A 25062-nucleotide genomic window follows, 5' to 3' on the forward strand; every position below is an offset into this window, starting at 1 on the left:
ACGACAGATGCCTCAGACATTGCTTGGGGAGCTCATCTAAATGGAAAGTGGATACAAGACAAGTGGCCTGCCAGACTACAGCATCTACATATCAACATGAAAGAGATGTTAGCAGTCCAGTTTGCATTAATGGCTTTCAAGGAGTTACTTCTTCCAGGGCAGGTGTTGATTCTAACAGACAACACAACTGTCATGTGGTACATCAACAAACAAGGGGAACACATTCTTACCCATTGTGCAGGCAAGCAATGATTTTATGGGAGACTGCGCTCAGCTTGCAACTAACTCTTCAGGCAAGGTTTCTGCGGGAGCACAGAACTCCTTAGCAGATGTGTTAAGCAGACAAATCATGGATCCCCACGAGTGGAAACTGGATCTTCATGTATTTCAAAATTGACAGTGTCATGGGGAACTCCAGACATAGATCTGTTCGCTTCTCCACTAAACCACCAGCTGCCAAAGTTTTGCACAAAGAGGTTTCATCACACAGCTTGGAAAGTGGATGCTCTTTCTTTCAGTTGGAAAAATCTTCATGTGTATGCTTTTCCACCTCTGCCTCTTCTCCCAAAGGTGCTTCTAAAGGTCAGACAAGACAAGCCAAGGATGATTTTAATAGCTCCAGATTGGCCTCGGCAGCACTGGTACCCATTACTGAGGAGTCTGGTAAGGAAGCCTCCATGGCCTTTACCCTTGATTCCACACCTGTTGTCTCAGAGGACGGTCACCTGCTCAATGTCAAGCTTCACTCTCTTCATCTAACAGCCTGGCATATTCTGTTTTGAAAGACAGCAGGTCTCAACTTCCTCAACAAGTTTTAAATGTGATTATGGAAGCCAGAAGACCTAGTACAAGGAAAGTGTGCATGAAAAATGGAAGAGATTTTTATTTTGGAGTGCAGCAAACAATTTGGAGATTTCTGAGCCTAATTTGAGTGTGGCTCTTCAATATCTTACTGAGTTATTGGACAAAGGTTTGTCTTTCTCTTCCATTAAGATTCATGCTGCAGCAATTTCAGCTCACTATGATTGTGACCCACCATTGTTTTCGCATCCTTTGTTCAAGCAATTTCTTAGAGGGGCAAAGAATATAAGACCCCCACGTAGAGCTCCTACCCCTGCTTGGGATCTCAATTTTGTGTTGGAGAAACTTACTCTACAACCTTTTGAGCCTCATGGCTACTGCTGAATTGAAATACTTGTCATGGAAGACTGCTTTTTTGTTGGCCATTACTTCTGCAAGAAGGGTTTCTGAGTTGCAGGCCCTTATGGCAGTAGAGCCTTTTTTGATTTTTCATAAGGATAGGGTATCTTTACGTACTAATCCTTCCTTTATGCCTAAGGTGGTTTCTAGTGTGGCTTTAAACCAAACTATTCATTTGCCCACTTTTTATGCAGATCCCCAAAATAAAGGGGAAAAGATTTTGCACACTTTAGATGTACACAGGCAATTGCGTTATTATTTGAGCAGGACTAAGGATTTTAGGCAGTCTCAGCAGTTGTTTGTTTCTTTTGCTTTGGGTTCAGGGCAAGCCTGTGTCAAAACAAACTATTTCTAGGTGGATTGGGTTTTGCATTGCATTTTGTTATTCCCATCATGGCAAGGAGATTCCAGCTGGGATTAGGCCTCATTCCACTAGGGCTACTGCCACTTCAACTGCATTTCTAAGGGGGGTGGCAACTAAGGATATTTTGGAGGCAGCTACTTGGAGTTCAGTGCATACTTTCTCTAAGCATTATCACCTTCCTCTCTACTCTAAGTCTAGGGCTGGTTTTGCCACAGCTATTTTGCAAGGCATGTTGTCAGTTCCTAATTCCTTATGATTTGCCAGCCTCCCTTACCTCTGCTTTGGGATTCTACCCAATAGTTAGGACTGCAGCAATGTGGAATGAAGAACATAGTACAGTTTTGTACCTACCATAAATGTAGATGTTCGAGGATCCACATTGCTGCAGTCCAATACCTCCCTCCTTCCCCTCTGTGTTTAGGGGTGGTTGTGCAGGTGAGGTTATGTTCTGGTAATTTTGTATATATGGTACATATTTTTGGTGCAGGTATTTTTGGAGTTTTTGGTTTTGGCCTTATCTTTTCAGGGTCTTCTGACATCTGGGGCAAGAAAAGACTGAGGATATGACGTCGGTCATGCGCATTAGTACCCTGACGTACTGACGTCAGTCTAATGCGCCCTGACCGACGTCAGCCATATACTTTGGTATTCGGGCCGACTGGACAGCGGACTACCCCCAATAGTTAGGACTGCAGCAATGTGGATCCTCGAACATCTACATTTATGGTAGGTACAAAACTCTTTTCTAAAGTCACACTGTCCAGATGGATTTCCCAGTGTATTCTCCTGGCTTATGAGAGTTCTGGCCGGCCTGCGCCTCATGGAGTCCATGCCCATTCTACCTCTGCTGCTTTTCGAGCTAGAGTTTCGTTGGATGACATTTGCTCAGCAGCCACGTGGGCTTCTTCTCATACATTTCTAATCTACTATACTGTTCCAAAGACATGCATCTGGAGCATTTCTCCCCGGGCCTCCGCTGAAAACAGGCTCTGTGGAACCTAGTCGGACTTTCCCGGTCAACAAATGATAAATAAATAAAAAAAAAAAAAATACTATAAGTTGGATTTGGTTTCCAGAGGAAGAGCATCTTTTGGCTCTGCAGTGCTTCGGAACATCCTTCCATAAGGGCCTCCCAAGATTCAGGTAGCTGGGGACTCTGTCCCATAGGTTGATGCACAAATGAAGTTAACTACTTCAGATTAAGAAGTTATGTACTCACCATAACGTTCCATCTGAGTAGGTAAACTTCATTTGTCAGCAACCGTCTCTCCCTCCGTCCCCCTGTCCTTTTTGGATGTTCATAGATATTCCTGCTTTCATGGTGGATTCTATCCAGGTTAGACTATGCAGATTGTGATTGCAGGTCTTGCTTTTAGGCAAACTCGATCTGAGGTCAGGAAGGGATGGCAGGGGATTATGGGTAAGGGGGTAGGAGCTTGGAGCTCGGATCTTGGCTGTTGGAAACTGCCGGTTCGGATCCGATGTGGATCCGATAACCCATAGGTTGCTGACAAATGAAGTTTACCTACTCAGATGGAACGTTATGGAGAGTACATAACTTCTTATTTTGCGCTTTTGTGTCTATAATATAGACCCTACTTTTTATACACCACTTGGTGTAATCTTTGCTACCATGTTTGGAAGGTTTTTCCTACCCTGCTTCTTTACTTTTATAGCTAATCTTTCCTTTCTCACTTAAAACAAAATGCTAATTATTCTTACTGGCTTATTTCCAGTAATTGTAGTATTTTGTTGATAACTCTCCAGATATTTTAGGACAGAATTTTTGAGTTGTCTCTAGCTGGTTATAAGTCTCTTCCTTGCACGTTTTCTAAGAAATGTTTAAAAAAAATGTGAAAAATGGCATAAAATGCCTTTTTCGGGTGCCCACTCTGTATGTTTAATGTTTAGGGTCCGAACACCTTGACCAAGACTGTGACTTTTGTAGTGGGATCAACCCCAGAGCTTTGATGGAATGAAGAAATAAGTTCATTTTAAAGAGTTTATTACCATCTCCCCCTTTTCTCAAGCCATTTTTGGGGTTCAGTCTCCTAAGACTAAAACTAAGGACTGTTCAAAATGGTCCAGCCTATCAGATTTCCCTGCATCTACATTAGAACAGAAGAGAAAGAAGGAAAAGTCAGATCTGTAGTCACTTGGGATCTGATAAGATACGTCTCAAGTCCTTCAACCTCCATTCCGATGAATCATACTTTAGATCTGACTTCTTCAGATTCTAAGCCCTTTCCACAGACTGTCTACTCACCCAGCATGGATCCAGTCCCTTCTGGGGTTCCCTCCCCATTTTTTAGAGAGGCACTCTAAATCGCATTCTGTGGTATATTCTCGTTCCTCCAGAAGTCTCATGACGTTAGTTGTGGAAAGGATGATGAGATTCTTCACGGGGCAGTTTCAGAAGGGAGTTCTCATGGTTCCTCCCCCTTTGAGTTAGGAATACTGTCCACATACCTCTCATCCGATAGCTCCTTCTCTGGCCCAACCTGTGGTGTTAGTCATCAGATCCAAGTGTTCTGGGCCCTTCTGGGTCAGATCTGAAGAAAACATTGTCTTCGAATCTGACTGTTACTCTGAGTGCACTGGCTCTGACATCTTTGATCTGGATGACTGTCATAGCAGAAGCTTCCAGGTCGGATCGGAGAGGATAGGATGGACTCTGAGGATTTCAGAGCTGTCCCTTCCGTTTGGAGCTTCGGCTCTGGATAGCTGAGCTCAGCTTCCACCTCGGGTGGATTGCTGTCTGAGTGGAGGGAGGTGATGGACCAGAAATGTACTTTCCTGGCTCCGTTGACTTCCTTCTCTCCTGAGTGGTCTGTTTGAGGTTGTGAAGAGGGTTTTCTCTGCTCCGGCAGGTCACTTAGTTCCTTCCCCCTCAGAGCCGCTCTCATCCTCAAGATTTTGTACCATGATCCTCAACATTCTACTCATAGGTTGGTACTAGGCTATTAGCCGTAGGGCCTATACAAGCCTAGCCATAACAATTCCCTGGATATTTCTTCCCACAATATTTACTTCCCTGGCCCCTGTCTAACAGGGCGACTGACATGATCCCCGGGGTGAATTTCTTATCTCCCATCCAATCATCAAGGTCCCTTTTGAAGAGGGCCAAGGAGGCGCTCTGCTTGACATGTATGGGCAGTCTTTTCCAGAGTATGGGGAGTCTCTGGGTCAGGAACCTATCCCTCCAGCATGTTTTGTTCATTGTGAAGACAAGGTTTAGATCCCTGGAACGTGTGGCTCTGAGGGATTGGGATTTTTTTTAAGTGGAGCATGTCCAACAGCTCAGGGTTTGACATCGCCTTGTATGTTAAGCAGAGATCGCCTCTGAGTAGACGATATGCCACAGAGTATAGCTGGAGTTTTTTTTAGACAGTCAGCATAGGGCATCTGCTTTATGCCTGTGATTCTTTTAGTGAGGTATTTCTGAGGCCTTTACAGCTGTTGCTGATGTCTTATGAGGTAGATACCAAATGGGGCGTTGTACTCTATAATGGGTCTAATGAGGGATGAGTACAGTGGGACAATGACCTCCTTTTTTCTGGATGAAAAGCCCTTCGTGATGAGGTGTGCCACACAGAAGGAGTTGCCTGACTGTTGTGGCGATGTGGTTATCAAAGGTGAAACCACTGTCCACCTGTGTCCCTAAGTCTCTCATCACACTTTCAGTGTTTAGTGTGCTGCCACCTATGTGGTAATTCATGCGTACATGGTTTTTCCCAAAGGGGATAACTATACATTTCTTGGTATTAAGCTTGAGCCCATGGGTCTGGCACCAAGCATCTGTTTCTGTAAGGCCTTTTTGTAGAATATCCACATCATTTGGGGATTCAATAATGTCTCCCAGTTTGCCATGTGGTCAGCCTGCCCAAAGCTTCCAATTTACCCAGCAGGGTATTGTCTCTTCTGATAACTTGTCTGGATCATCCCACTGAAGAAGCCCCTAGGAAGAAGACATGCAAGAGTGGCACTTAGACTCTTGAGGAGAGTCTATCATCGAGGATACTGACTTTGACGAAGGGGAAAGGTCTGTTAAATCACCACCCAATGACATTATTGAGATGCTTAAACAGATGTGTGGTTTGTCTGCCCAGAACCCTACTCCTGAGGAGGCAGTATTTTTGGAAGCTTCTGGGACAGGCCTGTCTACCTCCTGGGTTGCTCTGTCTATTGATGAACTCATTGATTTGGTTTGTAGGTGGGTGTGGAAAGAACCTGATATAATTGAGCCAATCCCCAAGAGATTAGACAGTATTCTAGCACCACCGCTTGGAAAAGAATATTGGAGTAAATTGGTACCAGTGGATGCAGGGGTCATGGTCCTGCAGAACAGAGTTCCACTGTCCATCCCTCTAATAGAGAATCTAGGCACTGGACAGATTTGGGAAGAGAGTTCATACCTCAATTACTTTTACTGTGATTGTTGAGCTACTTTGTACACCTCATGAAGGTGCAAAGGGACTTGATCAAGGAGCATTCAAATTCTCTTTTAGGCACCACTACTGCTGAGGCTCAATCTTCTGTGGCCTCACAGTTGGCTACTTTTCAATTTATTGCCAATTCATCCATGAGGCTCATCTCGCACGCTGCAGAGGGCGCCTCAAGTTCAGGCATTTCCATTAGGATGCATGCCTGGATGTGCTTGTGTGATTTTTGTAGAGCACTTCAAGTCATCGTTCATCAGTGCTTCCTTTGACAGCTCTTCTTTGTTTGGCCCCACTATTAAACACACTCTCCGGGTGTGAGCAATAGGTATATGTTTTTCGACCCCTCAAAAGGCTTTTTCCAGGAATCAACAGGGAGATTGAAAGATGTGTTTGAGGAAGTTTCGAGTTCCTTTCCAGGGCACATGAGGTATTTCCCCCCAGAGGCAGAGGGGGAGCGATAAGGGTAGAAGGACGTCCCTGTGGCATTGGAGGCCTGCAAAACCAAGGGTCTAGGTATTTCTTTTCTGACAGACTCTTCCAGAGCTCCTGAAGGGAGGCCTGATTGCCTTCCTCTGAAGGCAGTCAAGGGTCACTTATGTCTGCACCAGGAAGCCTGGTTAAACATAACAGAAGATCTGAAGTAGTTACTTCATTTGTTCTGCAACCTGTGGGTATCAGATCTGGGTAACAGATTCGATCTCGGATCCGAGCCGGCAGCTTTACTAGCTAAAAGATCTGAGCTCCTAGCTCCTCGCCTTACCCATAATCCCCTGCTACATACTCCCTTTCCCCAGATCTCGTTTGCCGCGGCTGAGAGAAGCTTCAAGTGAAGAGCTCCTAGGCGTGGGTGAGAACTTTCTGGTTTACCAAACCGTAAAAAAGTCAGATTTAGATTTTTTTTGTTGTGCGTGTGTGTTTATTAGCGCCCTAGTCGTCGTATATTATTATTAGTTTAATTTTTTTGTGGTAAATTTTGCCTTAATTTTTATTTCCCTCCCCCTTAGTGTGTGTGTGTTGGTATTATGGCTGAAGGGCCCAAAGCCATATTCTGTAAGTGCACTGAGTGTGGCCATAAGCTTTCCCCAGCTGATGGCCACACTCAGTGTGTTCTTTGTCTGGGGGTGGCCCATTTGTCCACCAGCTGCCAAATTTGTGCAGCATTTAACCCCCGGGCCACCAGGGATAGGAAGAACAAGTTAATCCTGGCGGGATTATTACCGCAGGATTCTTCTTCCTCCTCTCCCTCTAAGGCACAGACTGCGACTGCGGCCCCCCAGGCCTTTGGACCCCCCCCCCCCTTACCCTGTCGGGGACTCCACCTCCCTCAGATTCTCAGGGTCAGGGGGACTCTTCTTCCTCCTGTAGGGAGAAGAGGCACAAAGATAAGGATAAGCACAAAAGTCACAAGAGGCGCGGGTTGAGACTCCTCCCTCAGCCCCGCCATCTGAAGTTGCGAGTCCCTCCATGAGAGCCTCCGGATCCTCTCCCTCTCGGCTCTGTTCGCTTTGTTTCTCGCCGGAGCCAGAGGATGAGTATCGGTCTCCCTCGAGGTCTTCGAGGCGGCCCTCCCGGCCCACCTCGACGACCTCTTCTAGATCGACAAGGAGGCTGACCGACGCGGACATGGATCAGATGATGCGTCGATTTTTGCAGACTCATATGCAGATTGGGGTGCTCCTGCCCCCCCCCCTCGGAGCAGCCCTCTTCTTTACCCCGATAGCTCCTACTCAGACCCAGTTTGGGGTCTCGGAGTCGTCGGATCCGGGCCATTTCGGAACCGGGGAGTTGTCAACACCAGCAGTACCGGTTACTTCGACGCCGACTTTACCCTCGAGCTTGTCGGATCCTGGCTCTCGGGGCCAAGAGCGGAGCGTCGGATCCGTGGGGGTAGGTGTGTCTTAGGCTCTGTTCAGGTTGGAGATCACTTCCCTCTCGGGTCCGACCGCTTCGGCTCCGACGCCGATCTTTACCTCGGAGCCGAGGGGGCTGCTTTCAGAGCCTGGGGGAAAGTGGTTCGCCTTCGGCATTTGAGGTAGTGGAGAGGGTTCTGTCGAGATCTTCCAGATCCCCGGTCCGGGCGACGGATCCCCCCCCCCTACGCATTTGTGTCTGTCCTCCATCATCCGGCCACTGGGACAGCCTGCACCAACACTCCAGTTAGTTCCCTTGGAGGAACAGGACCCCGTGGGCGAGCCCTCCTCGGATAGCCCCACCGAGGAGGTTCCTCACAAACGGAAGTGCAAAAGGAGGCACCTGGACTCCCCTGAGTCCCTCACGGAAGACACAGATTTGGATGAAGGGGAAGGTTCCCCAAGATCACCTCCTGAGGATGTCTCCTTTGGAGACATCATGGAAATGTTGCGAATTAGAGGAGGGTGGTCTGCCCAAAAACCTTCCTCGGACGAGTCTGTTTCTGGAGGCGTTTGAGGCAGGCCCGTCTACCTCCTGGGTGTCCCTCCCCCCGGCTGACCCCCTGGTAGACTTAATTACTACCGTGGCGTGGAAGGAACCGGACACCGTGGAGCCAATTCCAAGAATGCCAGATAAAATTCTTAGCCCTCCCTCGGATAGGCAGGCTTGGTCTAAGGGTTCACCAGTAGATGCCATGTTGGTGGCGGCCGCCACGAAGAAGGAACTAGCACATGAGAGTTCCTCGGTCCATCCTCCAGATAAGGAATCTCGGACATTGGACTGCATTGGAAAGCGGATGTTTGCTTCAGCCACCTTCTCTATAAGGGCGCTGAACTACATGGCGCACGTCATCAGACTCCAGCGAGACTTAATAAAGGAATACGCTGGGGCTCCCCCAGAGTCCAAGACGGCTGAGGATAAGAGGACTTTCTCGACTCACATGGCCACACTGAAATCTATTTCTAATACGTCTATGCGGCTACTCTCCCGGAGGGAGTGGCTAGAGCTAGCGGAGCAGGGGTCGACTTGCGGCATCACGCCTGGCTCCGCCTTTGCGATTTTATGGAACCCTACAAGGCGTCCTTCACGAATGTGCCCTTTGACGGTTCTTTGCTCTTTGGCAAGACCGTCCGCGAGGCGCTGGTCCAAAGCGAGAAGGATGGGAAGATGCTGTCTGCCGTCGGAGTCCGCATCTCTAATCCCCAATGATCCTTCTCTAGGAATCGGAGGGGACAAAAGAAGATGTGGTTCTGGAAGTCTCAGCAGTCCCGTCCAGCTTCGGACCCCTCGTCCTTCAGAGGCAGAGGAGGACAAGGTGGACGCCGGCCCAGAGGCAGGGGGGGGGGGCATGTAATTTCGGGTCTAGAGAACCGTTCTCGGACAGGCCCGCGCAACAGCCCTATGGGCTTTACCCGACTGTCCCTCTCTGGAGGCCGTCGGGGGGCGTCTGTCGGAGCACCTCCAAAATTGGGAGTCCATTACGACGGATCGGTGGGTGCTCCAAATCATATCCAGAGGTTACACCATTCCCTTTCTAAGTCTTCCCCCTCCTATGAAGCGCCTCCTCGATGTCCCACCCGATCAAAGGGAGGTGGTAGTTTCGGAGGTTTCGAAGCTGCTAGAAAAAAGAGCCATCCAGCACGTCCCCCCAGACCAGTTCGGATTGGGCAATTACTCCAGGTTCTTTTTAGTGCCAAAAAAGACGGGGGACTTAAGACTGATTCTAGACCTTTCTTCCCTGAACCTGTTCATTCCCAAAGAAAAGTTCCGGATGGTCACATTGCAATCAATTCTCCCCCTTCTTCGGGAGAACGACTGGATGTGCTCCATAGACCTCAAGGATGCGTACTACCATATTCTTATGGACAGACGATCCAGGAGGTTTCTCTGCTTTCGGCTGGGAGACAGTCATTATCAGTTCATGGTTCTTCCGTTCGGCCTCACCACAGCCCCCAGGGTGTTCACCAAGGTCATCGCAGTTGTTGCAGCCCACCTGAGACTCCAGGGCATTCAGGTCTTTCTGTACCTGGATGACTGGCTCCTCACCGCCTCCAACAGGCATCAGCTGTGTTCTGCCAGAGACTATTCTTTCACTCTTGCCCAGCGTCTGGGCATTTCAATAAACCTCCAAAAATCCTTCCTTCGTCCTGTACAGGTTCTGGAATTCATAGGGGCCAAAATAGATGCACGCCTCTCTCAGGCCCTTTTAACATCAGACAGATTGAGCAGTTTGTCACGTCATGTTATGGCACTTCTTCAGTCCCCAGCTCCATCAGCAGAATTGGTCCTGAGAGCGCTGGGCTCTATGGCGGCAGCAATCAGTCTTTCCCTGCACGCACGTCTGCGAATGAGAATTATTCAATGGACCCTTCAAGTCCAATGGTCTCTGTTGCTACACCCCTTAGACACTCCTATTCCCTTGAGCAAGGTTTGCAGGAACTCCCTCCTCTGGTGGCTTCGCTCTCGGGAGCTGCGGGAAGGGAGACCCTTTGTGATGCCTCAACCCCAAGCCACGTTGACCACGGACGCTTCTCGCCTCAGGTGGGGGGGGCATTCTATGGGCAGAACCGTTCAAGGCATGTGGACTCCCTTAGAGACCACTCTGCATATCAGTGTCCTGGAGATGAGGCCGGTGCTTCTAGCGTTGCAAGCTCTTCACGACCTTCTTCTCCTGGGGACTATTGCAATACAGACAGACAACATGGTGGTAGTCTGGTACATAAACAAACAGGGAGGGACCAGATCTTATCCCCTTTGTCGGGAGGCCATGAGAGTTTGGGAATGGGTGATATCCACCAACCGTTTTCTGATAGCAATGCACATTCCGGGACGGTCCAACATTCTTGCGGACAAGCTGAGTCATTTGATCCTCACACTTTACGAGTGGTCTCTGAACCCGTCAGTAGCGAAACAGATTTTCCTCAAATGGGGTCGACCTTGCTGCGATCTTTTTGCTTCTCCGTCAAACACGAAGTGCAGCGAGTTTTTCACTTTAATTCCCCCACCAGGGGAGAGCCTCAGAGATGGTCTGGTTCACGCTTGGCCACCCGGTCTCCTTTATGCTTACCCCCCTCTTCCTCTCATGACAAAATTCCTACAGAAAGCACGTCGGTTGGGGAGCAAGGTTATCCTCATAGCCCCATTCTGGCCTTGCCAGATCTGGTTCCCTTATCTGCGGTCTCAGTGTAGTTCCTCCTTGGATCTTGGATCCCATCCCAGATCTGATTTCGCATCCTGCAGGATTGCAACCCCCCAAACCTGGATAACCTCAAGCTTGCGGCTTGGTTGATCCAGTTCCACTGATGGCAAGGACTCCCGGTATCTCCTCACCAGTGAAAGCCATCCTGGTAGCAGCGCACAAACCTACTACCAGGAAAATTTACAGTAGTAAGTGGAAGCGTTTTTCCATCTGGGCTAGAGACAAGTGTTTGGATCCTTTTACCGTCCCCATCCCGACTGTTCTTGAATTCTTGTCACATATTTTTCATCAAGGAGCCAGTGCATCTACAGTTAAAGTACAGTTGGCAGTCATCTCTCATTTTCACATAAGAGATGGGCTGGAATCGTTAGCTTCCGCTAAAATATGCAAAACGTTTTTGAAAGGAATTTTTCTGTTGAAGCCGCCAGTTAGGACTGCGGTTCCACCATGGGACCTGACCTTGGTTCTGCAAGCATTAACGAGTCCGCCCTTCGAACCTGCTGCCTTGATCCAATTAAAATTTTTATCCTGGAAAACAGCCTTTCTGATCGCTATTACGTCAGCCAGGAGGGTCTCAGAACTTCAAGCGCTTTGCATGAGAGGACCCCCTTATCTAATTTTTCATAAGGATAGAGTGTCTCTCAGGACTAACCCCTCCTTTCTGCCCAAAGTGGCCTCTGAATCAAATATTAATCAGTCGATTAATTTACAAGTATTTTTTCCCAACTTCCAGAACAAAGGTGAATATAAATTACACAAATTGGACGTACATAGACAACTGCGCTTTTACTTGCACAGGACGAAGGCTACTCGCAGGTCTGATCAATTGTTTGTGTCCTTTGCCAAACCATCCTTAGGTAAGGCTATTACCAAAGTTACTTTAGCAAACTGGATTTCGCAATGCATCATCCATGCTTACTTAGCCTCAGGGAAACCTGCTCCTTCCAGAGTCCATGCCCATTCAACTCATTCCATAGCTACTTCTGCAGCGTTTTGGGCCAGCGTTCCTCTGGATGATACATGTTCAACAGCTACTTGGTCCTCTTCTCATACATTCATTTCTCATTATAAGTTGGATATGATATCCAGAAGTAGGGATTCCTTTGGCTCTGCAGTGCTCCGGAATATCCTTCCTTGAGGACCTCCCAGGGTTTTTTTTTAGGTAGCTGGGTACTCTGTCCCACAGGTTGCAGAACAAATGAAGTAACTACTTCAGATAAAGAAGTTATGTGCTCACCATAACGTTCCATCTGAGTAGATACTTCATTTGTCTGCAACCAACCCCCCCCCCCCCTCCATGCCCCCTATCCAGTATTGTGCTTCCTGACTATGAATGACATTTGTTCATGCAGTTAGGCGGTAGGTTATGGTCCTCGGTCGAGAGTCTTGGTTGTTAGTATAGGCAAACTCGATCTGGGGAAAGGGAGTATGTAGCAGGGGATTATGGGTAAGGGGAGGAGCTAGGAGCTCAGATCTTTTAGCTAGTAAAGCTGCCGGCTCGGATCCAATACCCACAGGTTGCAAACAGAGGGAAGCAGCAGTATTCGAAATCTAAAAGCTGCTAGAAAGAGTCTTCCAAGAAGTCCTCTCCAGACCAAGTAGAATCCAGAAATTACTCAAGAGACTTTAGTGTCAAAGAAGACAGGAGATTGAAGACCAATTTTTAGATGTCAGTGTGCTGAACAATTCAGTTCGACACACCAAGTTTGAATGGTCACAGTTCAGTTCATTCTGTCCTTTCTGAGCAAGGATGACTGGATGTGCTCGACAGGCGCATTAGAAGTTACCTTTGCTTCAGGCTGAGAGCCAGTTACTTTCAATTCAGAACATTGCCCTTTAGCCTCACCACAGCCCCCCAGGTGTTCACTAAGTGTATGGCAGTGATAGCAACTTACTTAAGACTACAGTGATTCCGGGTGTTTCCATATTTAGATGACTGGCTCATTACCGCCCTGACCAGGTATCAACTGGTACAAGCATGAGATCAAGTGTTGCAGACTTGCTCAAATACTGGAGTAACCATCAATTACAGCAAGTTTCATTTACAACCAGCCCAGACAATGGAATTCATAAGAGCAGTGTTCAACTCAGTATCTATGGTAGCATCTCTTCCTCTTTCAAGAGTACAGCAAATAAGGAAACAGGTCAGGAAAATAATTTGCAGTACCAGAATTTCAGTCCAATTGATTCTGCAAGCTCTGGGGTCCAGTGTCAGTGGCAATAATGTTAGTTCCTTTAGGAAGATATCACGTGAGAATTTTGCAATGGATGCTAGCAACTCGGTGATCAGTGTACTCTCAACCCATGTCAGCGAAGATAATATCTCAGGTTTGCAAACTGTATCTTTTCCTGGTAGATGCAGTCACAACAACTGTTACAAGGTTGTCCTTTCATTCTCCCTCAGGCTAAGGCCATAGTGACCACAGACACTTCCCAGATTGGGTGGGGGGCATTATCTGGCAGTCCAAGCACCTGATCCCCCGTAATGGCCAACTTGCATTTCAATGCTCTGGAAGTGATAGCGGTGTTTTTGGTGTTGCAAGCATTCTAAAACAATATCCAGCTCAGGACAGTTGCAGTCCAAACAGATGTCAGTAGTCTGATACAGCAACAAACAAGGGGGAACCAAATCTTATCCCCTATGTCAAGAAGCCATAAGTGTGTGTCAATGGGTGATATCTCCCAACTGCTTTCTAATGGCAATGCATATTCCAGGGAAGTCCAGCATAATAGCAGACAAATTGAGCAAGTTCATTTTACAGCCTCTTGAGAGGTCGCTCAACAACAAGGTGACTGAAATGATTTTCCTTCATTGGGGCCAGCCTTGCTGCAATGTTTTTGCATCTCCCCTGAACAACAGTTTTTCATTATCCCCCCACCTCGGGAGTCATTGAGGGATGCACTATTCCACTCTTGGCCTCCTAGTCTTCTGTATGCTTGTCCTCCGACCCCCCCCCCCTGTAATTTACAAATTCCTTCAGAAAGCAGCCATGTTGGAGCAAAGTTCTCCTCAATGCACCTTACTGGCCTTGACAGGTTTGGTTCCCCTTCCTTTGGCCTCATCTACTGTACTCTCCTTGGATTCTGGATCCAGCTTCAGACCTTCTGTCTCAACCGACAGTCATGGTTCACCCAGATGTCTTGAATCTCAAACTGAGTGGTTTCTTCAGTTCCCTTAATAGCCAGGCATCCAATGCTCTCTCCCCCTGTCCATTCCTTTCTTTTATCTTCCCATAAAACTACTACTAGGAAGAGCTGCCAAACTAAATGGGAAAGATTTATTGGGCAGAGCAGAATCGGATGGAACCCTTTTTGGTTTCACTCCATCCCATTCTTGAATTTTTAGTGAGTTTATTTAATAAGGGTGCTAGATCATCAACTATTAAAGTTCAACTTGCAGCAGTCTCTAACTTTCATGTGGGGTTTCAGAATTCTTCTCTAGCCTCCTCTGAATTCTGTAAAGCCTTTTTGAAAGGTACTGTTATGCTAAGACCACTTTATAAAGACCCCATACCACCATGGGATTTACATTTGGTGCTGCAAGCCTTAACGCATTCACTTCGTTTGAGCTCCTGAAGTTTGCACTGTAACTTCCAGTGGGCGGAGACTTTGCCTTTTGACAGAATCAGATTATGTCCTTACATTTCAAAGAAATGTTCATATCTCTGGAAGTATAAGAAGTATAAATGCCCAACTCTTCAGCCAAACTATTTGTTATAGTGGTAGTGTTCTTTATATTTTAGGTCTTAAAATGAATTTTATAAGTCACAATAAACACAGTAACTATTACATTTACAATATTTTGTAAACAACTTAGAATACCTCAGCAACCACTCAAGTTATACATATATTGTCAGCAGCATTTTATTCATCTAGCTGATAGATTTCATATGAAGCTAAGGACTTCTTTCTGTTACTTGGTTGTTGAGATATTTAGAAAAAATTGAAAATTATATCTATGCGAATCTCCAAAACGGACAGACCCCTTCACAAACCAGGCACAGTCCAGAAGTAATCCAAAGGAAAACCAAGTATTCCAGCTGTTAAATCTTCCACTGTTGTAAAATAAAAAGCACTATCCAGTTGTAAAAGCCTACTACATTTTATTTCTGTTAAGCGCTTTTCGTCTCGCTTATAGCGAGACTTCTTCAGACCACATACAGTTACTTCACACTGTGGTATAAAACCTGTTCCACTCTCAACCTCCCTTCAATTAATTACACAAGTAAACTATACTGCTTAATTAGTAATTGATAAATAATACATCAATTTAGTGCTTCACTGTAACTTAGGTTTCAATAAATGAAGCTCCTAAATAATGTGCTGTGTTGCTTACTTTAAAAATATGTAGGCTCTTGCTGAAGTACATGTACTTGCATCGTACGATAATTAAATCAATTTTATAAGTTTGTGTCAAGTGTTATGAATTTGTATTTATATTTAAAATAAATACTTGTTTACGTAGTTGAAAAACATTGTTAAAAAGTTATGCATTTATATTTAGAATAAATACTTGTTTAAAATGCATAGTTAAGAATACATACTTAAAATGTTTCACTTCTACTAGGTCTATTACTTAAAACATACCTTGATACTTAAATAAATCAAGACATTAATACATAAATCACCTCTACCAAAACTGTTACAACTATTTGCTTGAAGCATGCAGTATTTAAATAAATTTAAGTATCTAACAAATCTTGTCCAACAAACCTGTCTGAAGTACATTTCCTGAAGTTTATAAAGCAAACAGCGCTAGTCCTAAATTGCCTGATAATGTGCATTCAGAAATTATGAATAATAAATGAATAAGCAGGGCTAAGGAAAGGCAAGGGAAAAGGCGGGGATGGGGGGGGGGGGGCAGGGATTATACGAAATTTTCTATGTACCCTCTAGAATGCATGTTTAGATTTGTGACTTCATGAATAAATTATCTTGACAGGCACTGTAACTTCCAGTGGGCGGAGACTTTGCCTTTTGACAGAATCCGATGATGTCCTTACATTTCAAAGAAATGTTCATATCTCTGGAAGTATAAGAAGTATAAATGCCCAACTCTTCAGCCAAACTATTTGTTATAGTGGTAGTGTTCTTTAGATTCTAGGTCTTAAAATAAATTTTATAAGTCAAAATAAACACAGTAACTATTACATTTATAATATTTTGTAAACAATTTACAATATCTCTGCAACCACTCAAGTTATATACATATTGTCAGCAGCATTTTATTCATCAAGCTGATAGCTTTCACATGAAGCTAAGGACTTCTTTCTGTCACTTGGTTGTTGAGATATTTAGAAAAATGTGAAAATGATATCTATATAAATTAATATCATAAACAGTTAATATCTCCTTACCTGCACTAGATAGAGGTCAGATATTAATGCAGTCGAGTTTGCCATTGTGTACGCTTTAAACTGAAATATTTTAACACCTTGTGCATAGTAGCATGGTTTTGGAATTATTGATACAAACATGAACAAGCAATATTTGATGCCTAAAGGTGTCAGTAGGAGTTAACTGCAGGTGCACATGGAGGAGTCACTCAGATGTAATGAGCTAATACGGTCTTAACTGCAGGTGCACATGAGGAGTCACTCAGATGTAATGAGCTAATACAGTCTAGTATCCCCAAAAAACAAAAAGGAGGTTAGGTGCCTAACAAAATCAGGAACCAAACACAAAACAATGCACCAGATACAAGGAGGTTGAAAATCACAAAATTATACTGTGGTGCGATCAAACAGCTGTTGGCTTCATTCATTGCAGTGTAATTTTGTGATTTTCAGCCTCCTTGTGTCTGGTGCTTTGTTTTGTGTTTGAGTTAATACAGTCTCTCTTTGAGCCTACAGCTAAACGTGATCTAAAATTTATGACACGGAAAACTATCTTTTTAGTTGCAATTACATCTGCTAGAAGAATCTCAGAACTTCAAGCATTGTCTTCTTAGCCCCCATACTTGATTTTTCTTAAAGATAGGGTCACCTTACATACCAATGCTTCCTTCCTACCTAAGGTGGTGTCAGAATCAAGTATTAACCAAATCATTAATCTACTGGTATTCTTCCCAAACTTTACCAGTAAAGGAGAATGTATGCTGCACTTACTTGTTGTTCATAGACAATTAAGTTTCTACTTGCACAGAGCACAAGAAGTTAGAAAGACAGGGCAGCTGTTTGTTTCCTTTGCGCATTATAAGGCAGGTGAATCAGTTACAAAAGTGACTAGCTAGATGGCTGACGGATTCCATTTAATTTATCTACAACAAATTGAATCTTGCCTTACCAAAACCATTAAAGGCTCATTCAGCCAGATCTTTGGCATCTTCTACTGTATTCCAGTCTAGAGGCTCTATGGATGATATTTGTGCAACTGCAACTTGGTCAAATCTTTATCACTCATACAAACTAGATCTGGTCTCAAGGGGAAGGGTGGCATTTGGCTCAATCGTACTCAGGGATTTAGGTAGCCAGGGAATCTGTCCCCATAAGTTGAGAAATGAATGAAAATTGACATCGGATAAAGACGTTGTGTACTTACCATAATGTTCCATCTGTGTTGTCCATTTTCATTTTTCCTCACCTCTCCTCCCTTCGTCCACCTTCATTTCTCATAACTGACTTCTGGAGGAATGAAACTCTTATGGACACCACATGTCCCTTTTGTTGAACTCCAGTTGTGGCAATTTTTATAGTTTCTCTCAAGCTGTAAATAGGATCTGAGGGTAGTTAGGGATGGTGCATTATTGGTAGGAAAGGAGCTCGAGAGTTGGTCAGAAGCCATGAGTTAGTGTAATGGCTGAGTTGGATCCAAAGCTATAAGTTGAGGAAGAATGAAAATGGACAACACAGATGGAACATTATACTAAATACATAACTGTTAAGTACATAACTGTTTTGCAAGTCCCAGTAGCCCCAGCACATACTGCAGCTGTGACAGAAGTTCTTGGGCTAGAGGGGAATCTCTGGCCAGATGCTGCCCCAGTTGGAGAAGTTGGTCCAGTAATCGGGGAGGAAGTGGATTCTTTCAAGGCTTTCACCCCTATGAACCCTGAAGGTTTGTCTGACTGATCCACTCTGGAGGCAGTAAGGGGATGTCTCTCCTTACATATCAGCATGAATGGCCATCATAATGGACTCTTGAGTAAGAAGAATTGTATCCAGCGGCTGCTACTTCTTGCTTTCTGCACTCCCCCACCCCCCAATTCAGACTTTATAACCCTCATCTGTGCCAGATGGAAAAAGGGAAGCACTTTTGAGAGAGGTTCAACTCCTTCAGAAAAGAGCAATCCAGGAGATCCCACCGTATCAGAGAGGATCTGGTTTTTACTCCAGATTCATTTTAGTACTCCAGAAGACCAAGGATCTCAGGCCAATCCTTGATTTGAGTCAGCTTCAATCATTTTTAAAAACTGATACTTTTTTGATTGTCATGGTGCAATCCATATTGCCATGCCCCTGAAGATGCTTACCCAAATATAAAAATTGACAAAACATTAAGGAAGATTCCTAAGCTTTCAAGTGGAGCTGATCACTTTCAGTTGGTGGCCTTGCCATTTGGTATCACCATAGCCCCCTGGGGTGTTCACCAAATTCATGGCTCTGGTCATTGCTCACATGCGACTAGTTATGGAATAAGCCAACTTCTCTAAACGGACATTTGTGAGATCTATGAGGGGTTGTAGCTGGATGTGTTTTCTTGATTGTCTATTTGTATATAGCTGTGTTGCTTAATTTTGGCAGTCTTAATCTGGAGAAATCAGCAGGAGCAGTGTGTTATGGGTAGGGAGGAGGTCAAGTTATAAAAGTTTGTTGATGCCCTCCTGTGACAGCAAAGGCACCAGTCCTCTACAGTTCTAGTGCCTGTATAGAGACCAGATAAATCAAATGTTCCAGTATGTGCATAACTTGCATTTTTATTGTAGTTATTTGACTGACTGACTGGATTTGTTTTCATATTAATTTTACTGTTATTTGTAGTAAAACAACCAATAGAATATTTTTATTATTGAGCTACTTTGGCAATTAATAAAGTTGAAATCCAGGTTGGCAAATGTTTCCCATTTGGTCTGGTTACTGTTAACGGTCTGGTTACTGATAACTAGTCACCAGTACTTTATTTTTGCCTGCCATAAGCACACATCCTCTGCAAGGCATCCTAGTTTGAAGAACTGAAAAGAATTACAAAGAATGCTGCATTTGCGTGTCTCATACTGCTTCCATCAGCATTTTTAAAATATGCAAGGCCTGTGATAAGAACTACCACTGTAAGATGTAGGCCAGATTATGATAGAGCAGAAGGTGGGTAATCCCAGATGTTATGATCTATTCTTACAGCGACCAATTTCCAAAGATGTGCTGTTTTAGAAGTGCCTTTTACAACTGCACTTTCTTTGCAGTTTAATTTTGGATGGAACTGTTACTAGCTGTAGTCTGAATTTTGTCCAAAAACGGTTCTACTTGTATTTAATACATATTTTCTCGGGTATAGTATTAAACTGTTTGCTCCTTGTTTTCAATGTTTCCTTTATCTAGTGTATCATTTCTTTTTGCTCAGTGTATATTTGTTTGCTGACAACAGGCTGGCTAGTTTTCATTCTTTTCCTGTGTAGGTTATTCTTGACCTGATATTTTAACATTGTATTAAAATAATTTGCTGCAGTAAAGTTTGATACCGTTTTGCTGTGGCAGTTCTTGCCATTTTGACGCTTTAGCTTGTTGAGCTCTGCCTTTAGTCCTGCTCTGTATTTGTAGCCTCACAAGTATATGGTCCATAATTCCTCAGTAAGTTAACTCACAACTGTAGTCTCTTGCATAACAGAGGAGGGCCCAGTGTTTGCCCAGTCTGAACTGGTTGGCTTGACACAACAGAATGACATTAACTTGTGTAGTCTTTTAGGTGGCTTTTTTTTCCATGATAGCCTGCAAAGAGGTCTTTAGCTAATTCTCTACAGCATTTTCATTGTCATCATCTTTATTTATCCTTTGACCATGATAGTCCTATTAGGTTAGAAGCTTTTTTTCAGGGGAGACCCAAGATGGTGTTTATATTACTAGGGGAAATTTGGCCAGAACACCAGAGTACTTCCCATAATCTTTTTGTAAGTGCCATGGGATCTTTTACATCACCTGAGCTGTCAACAACTCAAGCAGATGTAACCTTATTTTAACTTCTCATCCTAAGGCTGACACTTGGGAGTGCAGCACCTGCTGATGCTGTGCTGCAGTGTTGGCAATTTGAAAATTAATCTAATCACTTGAAGTGGGAATAGAATCCACAGCCTTCTCATCTTCCAGTATTAAAGGTAAGTATGCTACATATTCAGCCACTGAAACTTCTGCTGCCCTCTTTCTCAGTGAATAGTTAGTTTTCCTGTTTCATGGATTATTTTTCTGTACAGTGTTGTTTGCATATGTTTTCAAGCCAGTGGTTTCAGTATGTTTTCTTATCTAAGCAGAAATGTTGCACTGTAAGAGGCAAATACTATGAGAAGGCAGTAAACAAACACACATTTGTCCAGTGGCTGTTAACTGCTCATTAAGTGTTAGGCACACATATATAGAGAGAGAGGGAGAGATGTTGTGTAGTAAAAGCTAAATGTAAAAAAAAATAACTTTGTTCTTTGCAAAGTAAATTGTGTATTACTTCAGAACATTACACTTGTTTAAAACAATTTTATTTGAAATATGTCAGAACTTGAGCATCAGTCTTTTTTTCTGCTTTTCAGCTGGTTGTGTTGAGTCTGGAGAGAATATAATGAACACTACTTATATATTTTCAAGAAAAAACCTCAAAAGGTATTCCATCCCTTTCTGTTCATGATTTCACTATCATGTTTACATTGTAAATGCAGTGTAAGGTGATTATTTATTTCTGTTGTATTTATGTATTGCATTTAGGCCACTGGCTCATCTTCCTTGTCCTGGGAAAGCAACTCTTGCTGTTCGTTGTTGTCCTGTTTTCTTTGAGCTGAGGAAGACTAAAGGTATAAGAAGGAAAATTTGCTGTTGCGGATGTTACCTGCTGCACTGCATGTTGGTTATGTTAACCGTAAATTAGAATGTGTGATCTTTTTGTGGTACATTGCTTAATTCCATTGCCACAAAACTGAGCTCCATGACACACAAACATTTTGAGAGAGATATAGAAATCCTTTCTGAATTAAGTTTACTGCAAATGTTGTTTGGCCGAAATCTCAACCGGTCTAGATGACTGTAAATATCACCTTAAGGCTCTATTTTTTCTGTTTGAAACAAACTTTTCTGTTTTGCACACAGTTCACAAGAACAACATAGCTTTGTGTAGGTGTGGAATGAAAACTGCCCTTCCATATTGTTTTTCACAGATGCAGCAGAATTCCTGATTTTCACAGAATGTTAGCCCAGTGTACAACTAAAATGGTAGAACAGCCTACACAAGCCACATTTCCAGGTCTTTTTTTCTTTCATTCTTAACTACAAGAAATAAGTCCATCATTTCCCTTCCAGATGACTTCTGGAGAACAGTAAACGTATAGTATGGGAATATTTCTTGTTGAAACTTTTTTTTTTTTTTTTTAATTTCAGGTTGCTAGATAATGGCAGATGTTCTTCGTGTTTCACTATTGCAGTCATCACACTTGGGTTATCTGCCTGCAGGTAGCCCTTAGTCGCCCCGAATAACAGAGTCTTGGGATTTCTGCTTCGGATGCTGTCACCTCTTCCATGACGTCAGGGGTATAAAACATGCAGCCGATGCCATTACATCAGTTTTTCTTGCCGTGCAGGAGCCCGAAGCGGTTCACAAGTGCCGGTTGGATGCTACCTGAATTTTTTTTTTCGAGTTTCAAACCTGAAATCTTCCAAAGCTAAGTACCCCATTGGGGATTCTTTTTTCTTGCTCTAACCAATGTCAGAAAAAGTTAACAATTGTCTTGCCTGTGGAAAGCAAATACCTCACAGAGATTTTCATTCTTACTGCGTTACTTGTTTAGGCCCAGACCACGGCGCCCCTCGTTGTCGGTTTTGTGCCTTGTTTAACACCTGAACTATTCATCGTCGGGCTATCTTTGTTGCTAAATTCTTTCGCTCTCATTCTCCGTGTTCCGAAATGGTTTCGGTAAGCCATCCGACTACTGATATTCCGAAAAAAAAAACGTAAGGGTAAAGACAGAGACAGACTGCATAAGTCTAAAACTGCCGACAACACTTCCATTAAGCTAGTCGCCAGTCTGCCGATACTCAGTGAGGTGCTTTCGCAGCCCCTGATACCCGCTTCTACAGATTCACAGGCCTCTGCTGAGACCCATTCGGAGTCCGGTATGCCACAAGATGCTTCGATTATGGAAACTGCAGATGTCTCTACCTTGGATGGGTCCGGATCCGCTGTGCAGGCACTGGCTTCTGTGGGTGTATTCCGATCTTCGGATGTTCGTATTAAACAGACTACTTCGTTTCAGACTAAAATGACTGAGTTTCTCAGGCCCAGAGTTCGCACTACTCCTAGAAAACCAACCAATGTGCATGCTCAAGCTCCCATGCCACAGAAACAAATGCTTAGAATGGCTGAAGACCTTATAACTCTACTTCGGGGAAGCCAGCCTTCCCCCTCTAAAAGACAAAGAAATGATTTCCCTTCTGATTCAACAGACCACAAGTCAGGTGACTCTGATCCCTCTGATTACCAGGACATACCCTTATCTACCTATGAGGATTCAGATGCAGAGGATTACATTCTCTCTGCCTCCCCCCCCCCCCCCCCAGAGGACTTTTCATTTGGTCAAACCATGCATACCTTAAGAGAGCATTTCTGCTGGGAATGCCAGGACTACCCACAGTCCAAAAAGAGACTCAGAGAATTTTTTAACTTGCCTCAGCACAGGCCTCTAGCTTATACCCCTGTCCTGGATATTGTAGATGATGTTTTCATGGAATCCAGTCTTATTCCTGATACTTTAGCACCAGCTCCTAGAAAGCCTGACTGGTACTACAGGGTACCTGACTCACAAATTCCTCTTTAAGAATCCCACTGCGGATCCAGAGACCATTTCCCAGGGACCTAAAGGTATTAAGGCTACTACAGCCAAAAATCCTACTTCTTCGGACAGGGATTCGAGGGCTTTGGGCAGATGGGGCAAGAAGGTGTATACCTCTGCAACTCTTGCCATCAGGGCTTTAAATTGCCAGTTTCACATATTGAATTACCAGTAGCATATTATGGAACTAATTAAACAAAAAATGTTGTTGCTTCCAGATTTTGTAGAAAATAAAGATTTACAGGAGTTCATGCATTCTGCAAACCAAGTCAGTAAACATACTTTGCAGTGTGGTTTTGATGCCTTAGAAGCATCTTGTTGGGCTGCTGTCACTGGGTCTGTACTGAGAATGCATGCCTGGCTGAAGGAATAAATCTTGTCAAACCAAAATTACTAGATGCTCCATTAAACCAGGAACATTTGTTTGGCACAAAAGCAGAAGAGGTTCTTAAAAAGATGGAGGAAAAATCTAAATCTATGCAAACTGTTAAAGATTTCCTACAGGTACAGCCACCTAGATTCAGTAGGCATTGGCCTTCAAAAAACTGGTCCTTTCCAGCCCCTACCAGGTCTTTTCAGCCCAAACCCAGGGGCAACACACCACTAAGGCTACAGTCTCGGGGTACACAGAGATCTAAACAATGGAGTGTTCCCCCCTCAAAAACAGGGAGTGGTAAGCCACCCCCTTATGGAAAAAATTCACAATGACTTGTCTATCATGCTTCTCAGCCATGCCCAAGTACTTGCACCCCTAGGAGGAAAACTCGCCCTACATGCAAAAAACTGGATATCCATTACCCAGGACTGATGGGTCCTAAACATTGTATCCTAGGGATACAGTTTCTACTTCTACTCACTGCCAACCCCAAGCGGGTTGCCAGACCTTCCTCCAAACCAGTGGGCAGATGCTCAAAAGCAAGTACTTTCCCTCTTCAGTATCAGGGCTGTTCAACCTGTTCCAATAAAGCAAAGAGAGGACAGGGTTTCTATCCAGACTGTTCCTGGTGCCCAGAAAAAAGGGCTCTTGGCGCCCTATCCTGGACCTGTCCATTCTCAACACCTTCTTGGTGGTCCCAAAATTCAAAGGGCTTACACTACAACAGGTTCTTCCTATGCTAGCCAAGGACTCCTGGATAGTCATCCTGTACCTAAAAGAAGCTTATCTGCACATCCTCGTAAGGGAATCTTGCAGGAAATATCTACGTTTCAGGGCAGGCTCAATGCACTATCAGTTCTCTGCACTTCCCTTTGGCTTATCTACTGCGCCCAGGGTATTCACAAAGTGCTTTGCTCCAGCCATTGCATACTGCAGGCAAAGAAAAATTCAAATTTATCCATACTTGGATTATTGCCTGATTTCAGGCGGACAGTCAAGAATTGCTACTTCAGCACCTGGCATTTGTAAAGAGACTTCTGACTTCTCTGGGGTACACCATCAACGAAAAGAAATCACATCTGGTACCCAGCCAACAGATAGTATTCCTGGGAGCAAACTTGAACACAACTTCCCAGATGGCATTCCTTACTCCAGAAAAGCAGGTTTATTTGACCACATAAAAGAATACGTGATTTGACTACTTCAAACTAATGGCCACTAGAACCCAGCTATCTGCAAGAGAAATGCTGCAAGCCCTATGGTTCATTGCCTCATGCATTCTACTAATTCCATATGCAAGACTGCATATGAGGAAACTTCAGTGGTACTTAAAAATGTCTCTGGTGCCAACATTCTCAGGACCTGGAAACAATTATTCCTATCATTCCTTGTCTAAGGGCAGAGTTCCTTTGGTGGGCAGAGGCTTGCTACCACAACAAGGGACTCCCTTTCACTCAACCCCTCGCCGCCCAAACCCTGACAACAGACGCATCAGACTATGTATGGGAGGCTCACATGGCTGGCAGATGCATTCAAGGCAAATTGAGCCCAGGACAA

The 25062-nt window shown here is 44.3% G+C and overlaps 1 protein-coding gene across 1 annotated transcript in view; it reads left to right on the plus strand.

The window, feature by feature from the left end:
• Positions 1 to 25062, plus strand: part of LOC122802410 (chromatin assembly factor 1 subunit B-like) — a 586696-nt gene that overhangs the window by 122436 nt on the left and 439198 nt on the right. Inside the window, exons 3-4 of the mRNA XM_044072032.1 lie at positions 20844 to 20913; positions 21016 to 21101. Of these exons, the coding sequence (XP_043927967.1) occupies positions 20844 to 20913; positions 21016 to 21101 (156 nt within the window). The remainder of the gene's footprint in view (positions 1 to 20843; positions 20914 to 21015; positions 21102 to 25062) is intronic.

This window comes from Protopterus annectens, chromosome 5.part0, assembly GCF_019279795.1.
Source record: "Protopterus annectens isolate FY-2018-M chromosome 5.part0, PAN1.0, whole genome shotgun sequence".
Classification (NCBI taxonomy): domain Eukaryota; kingdom Metazoa; phylum Chordata; order Ceratodontiformes; family Protopteridae; genus Protopterus; species Protopterus annectens.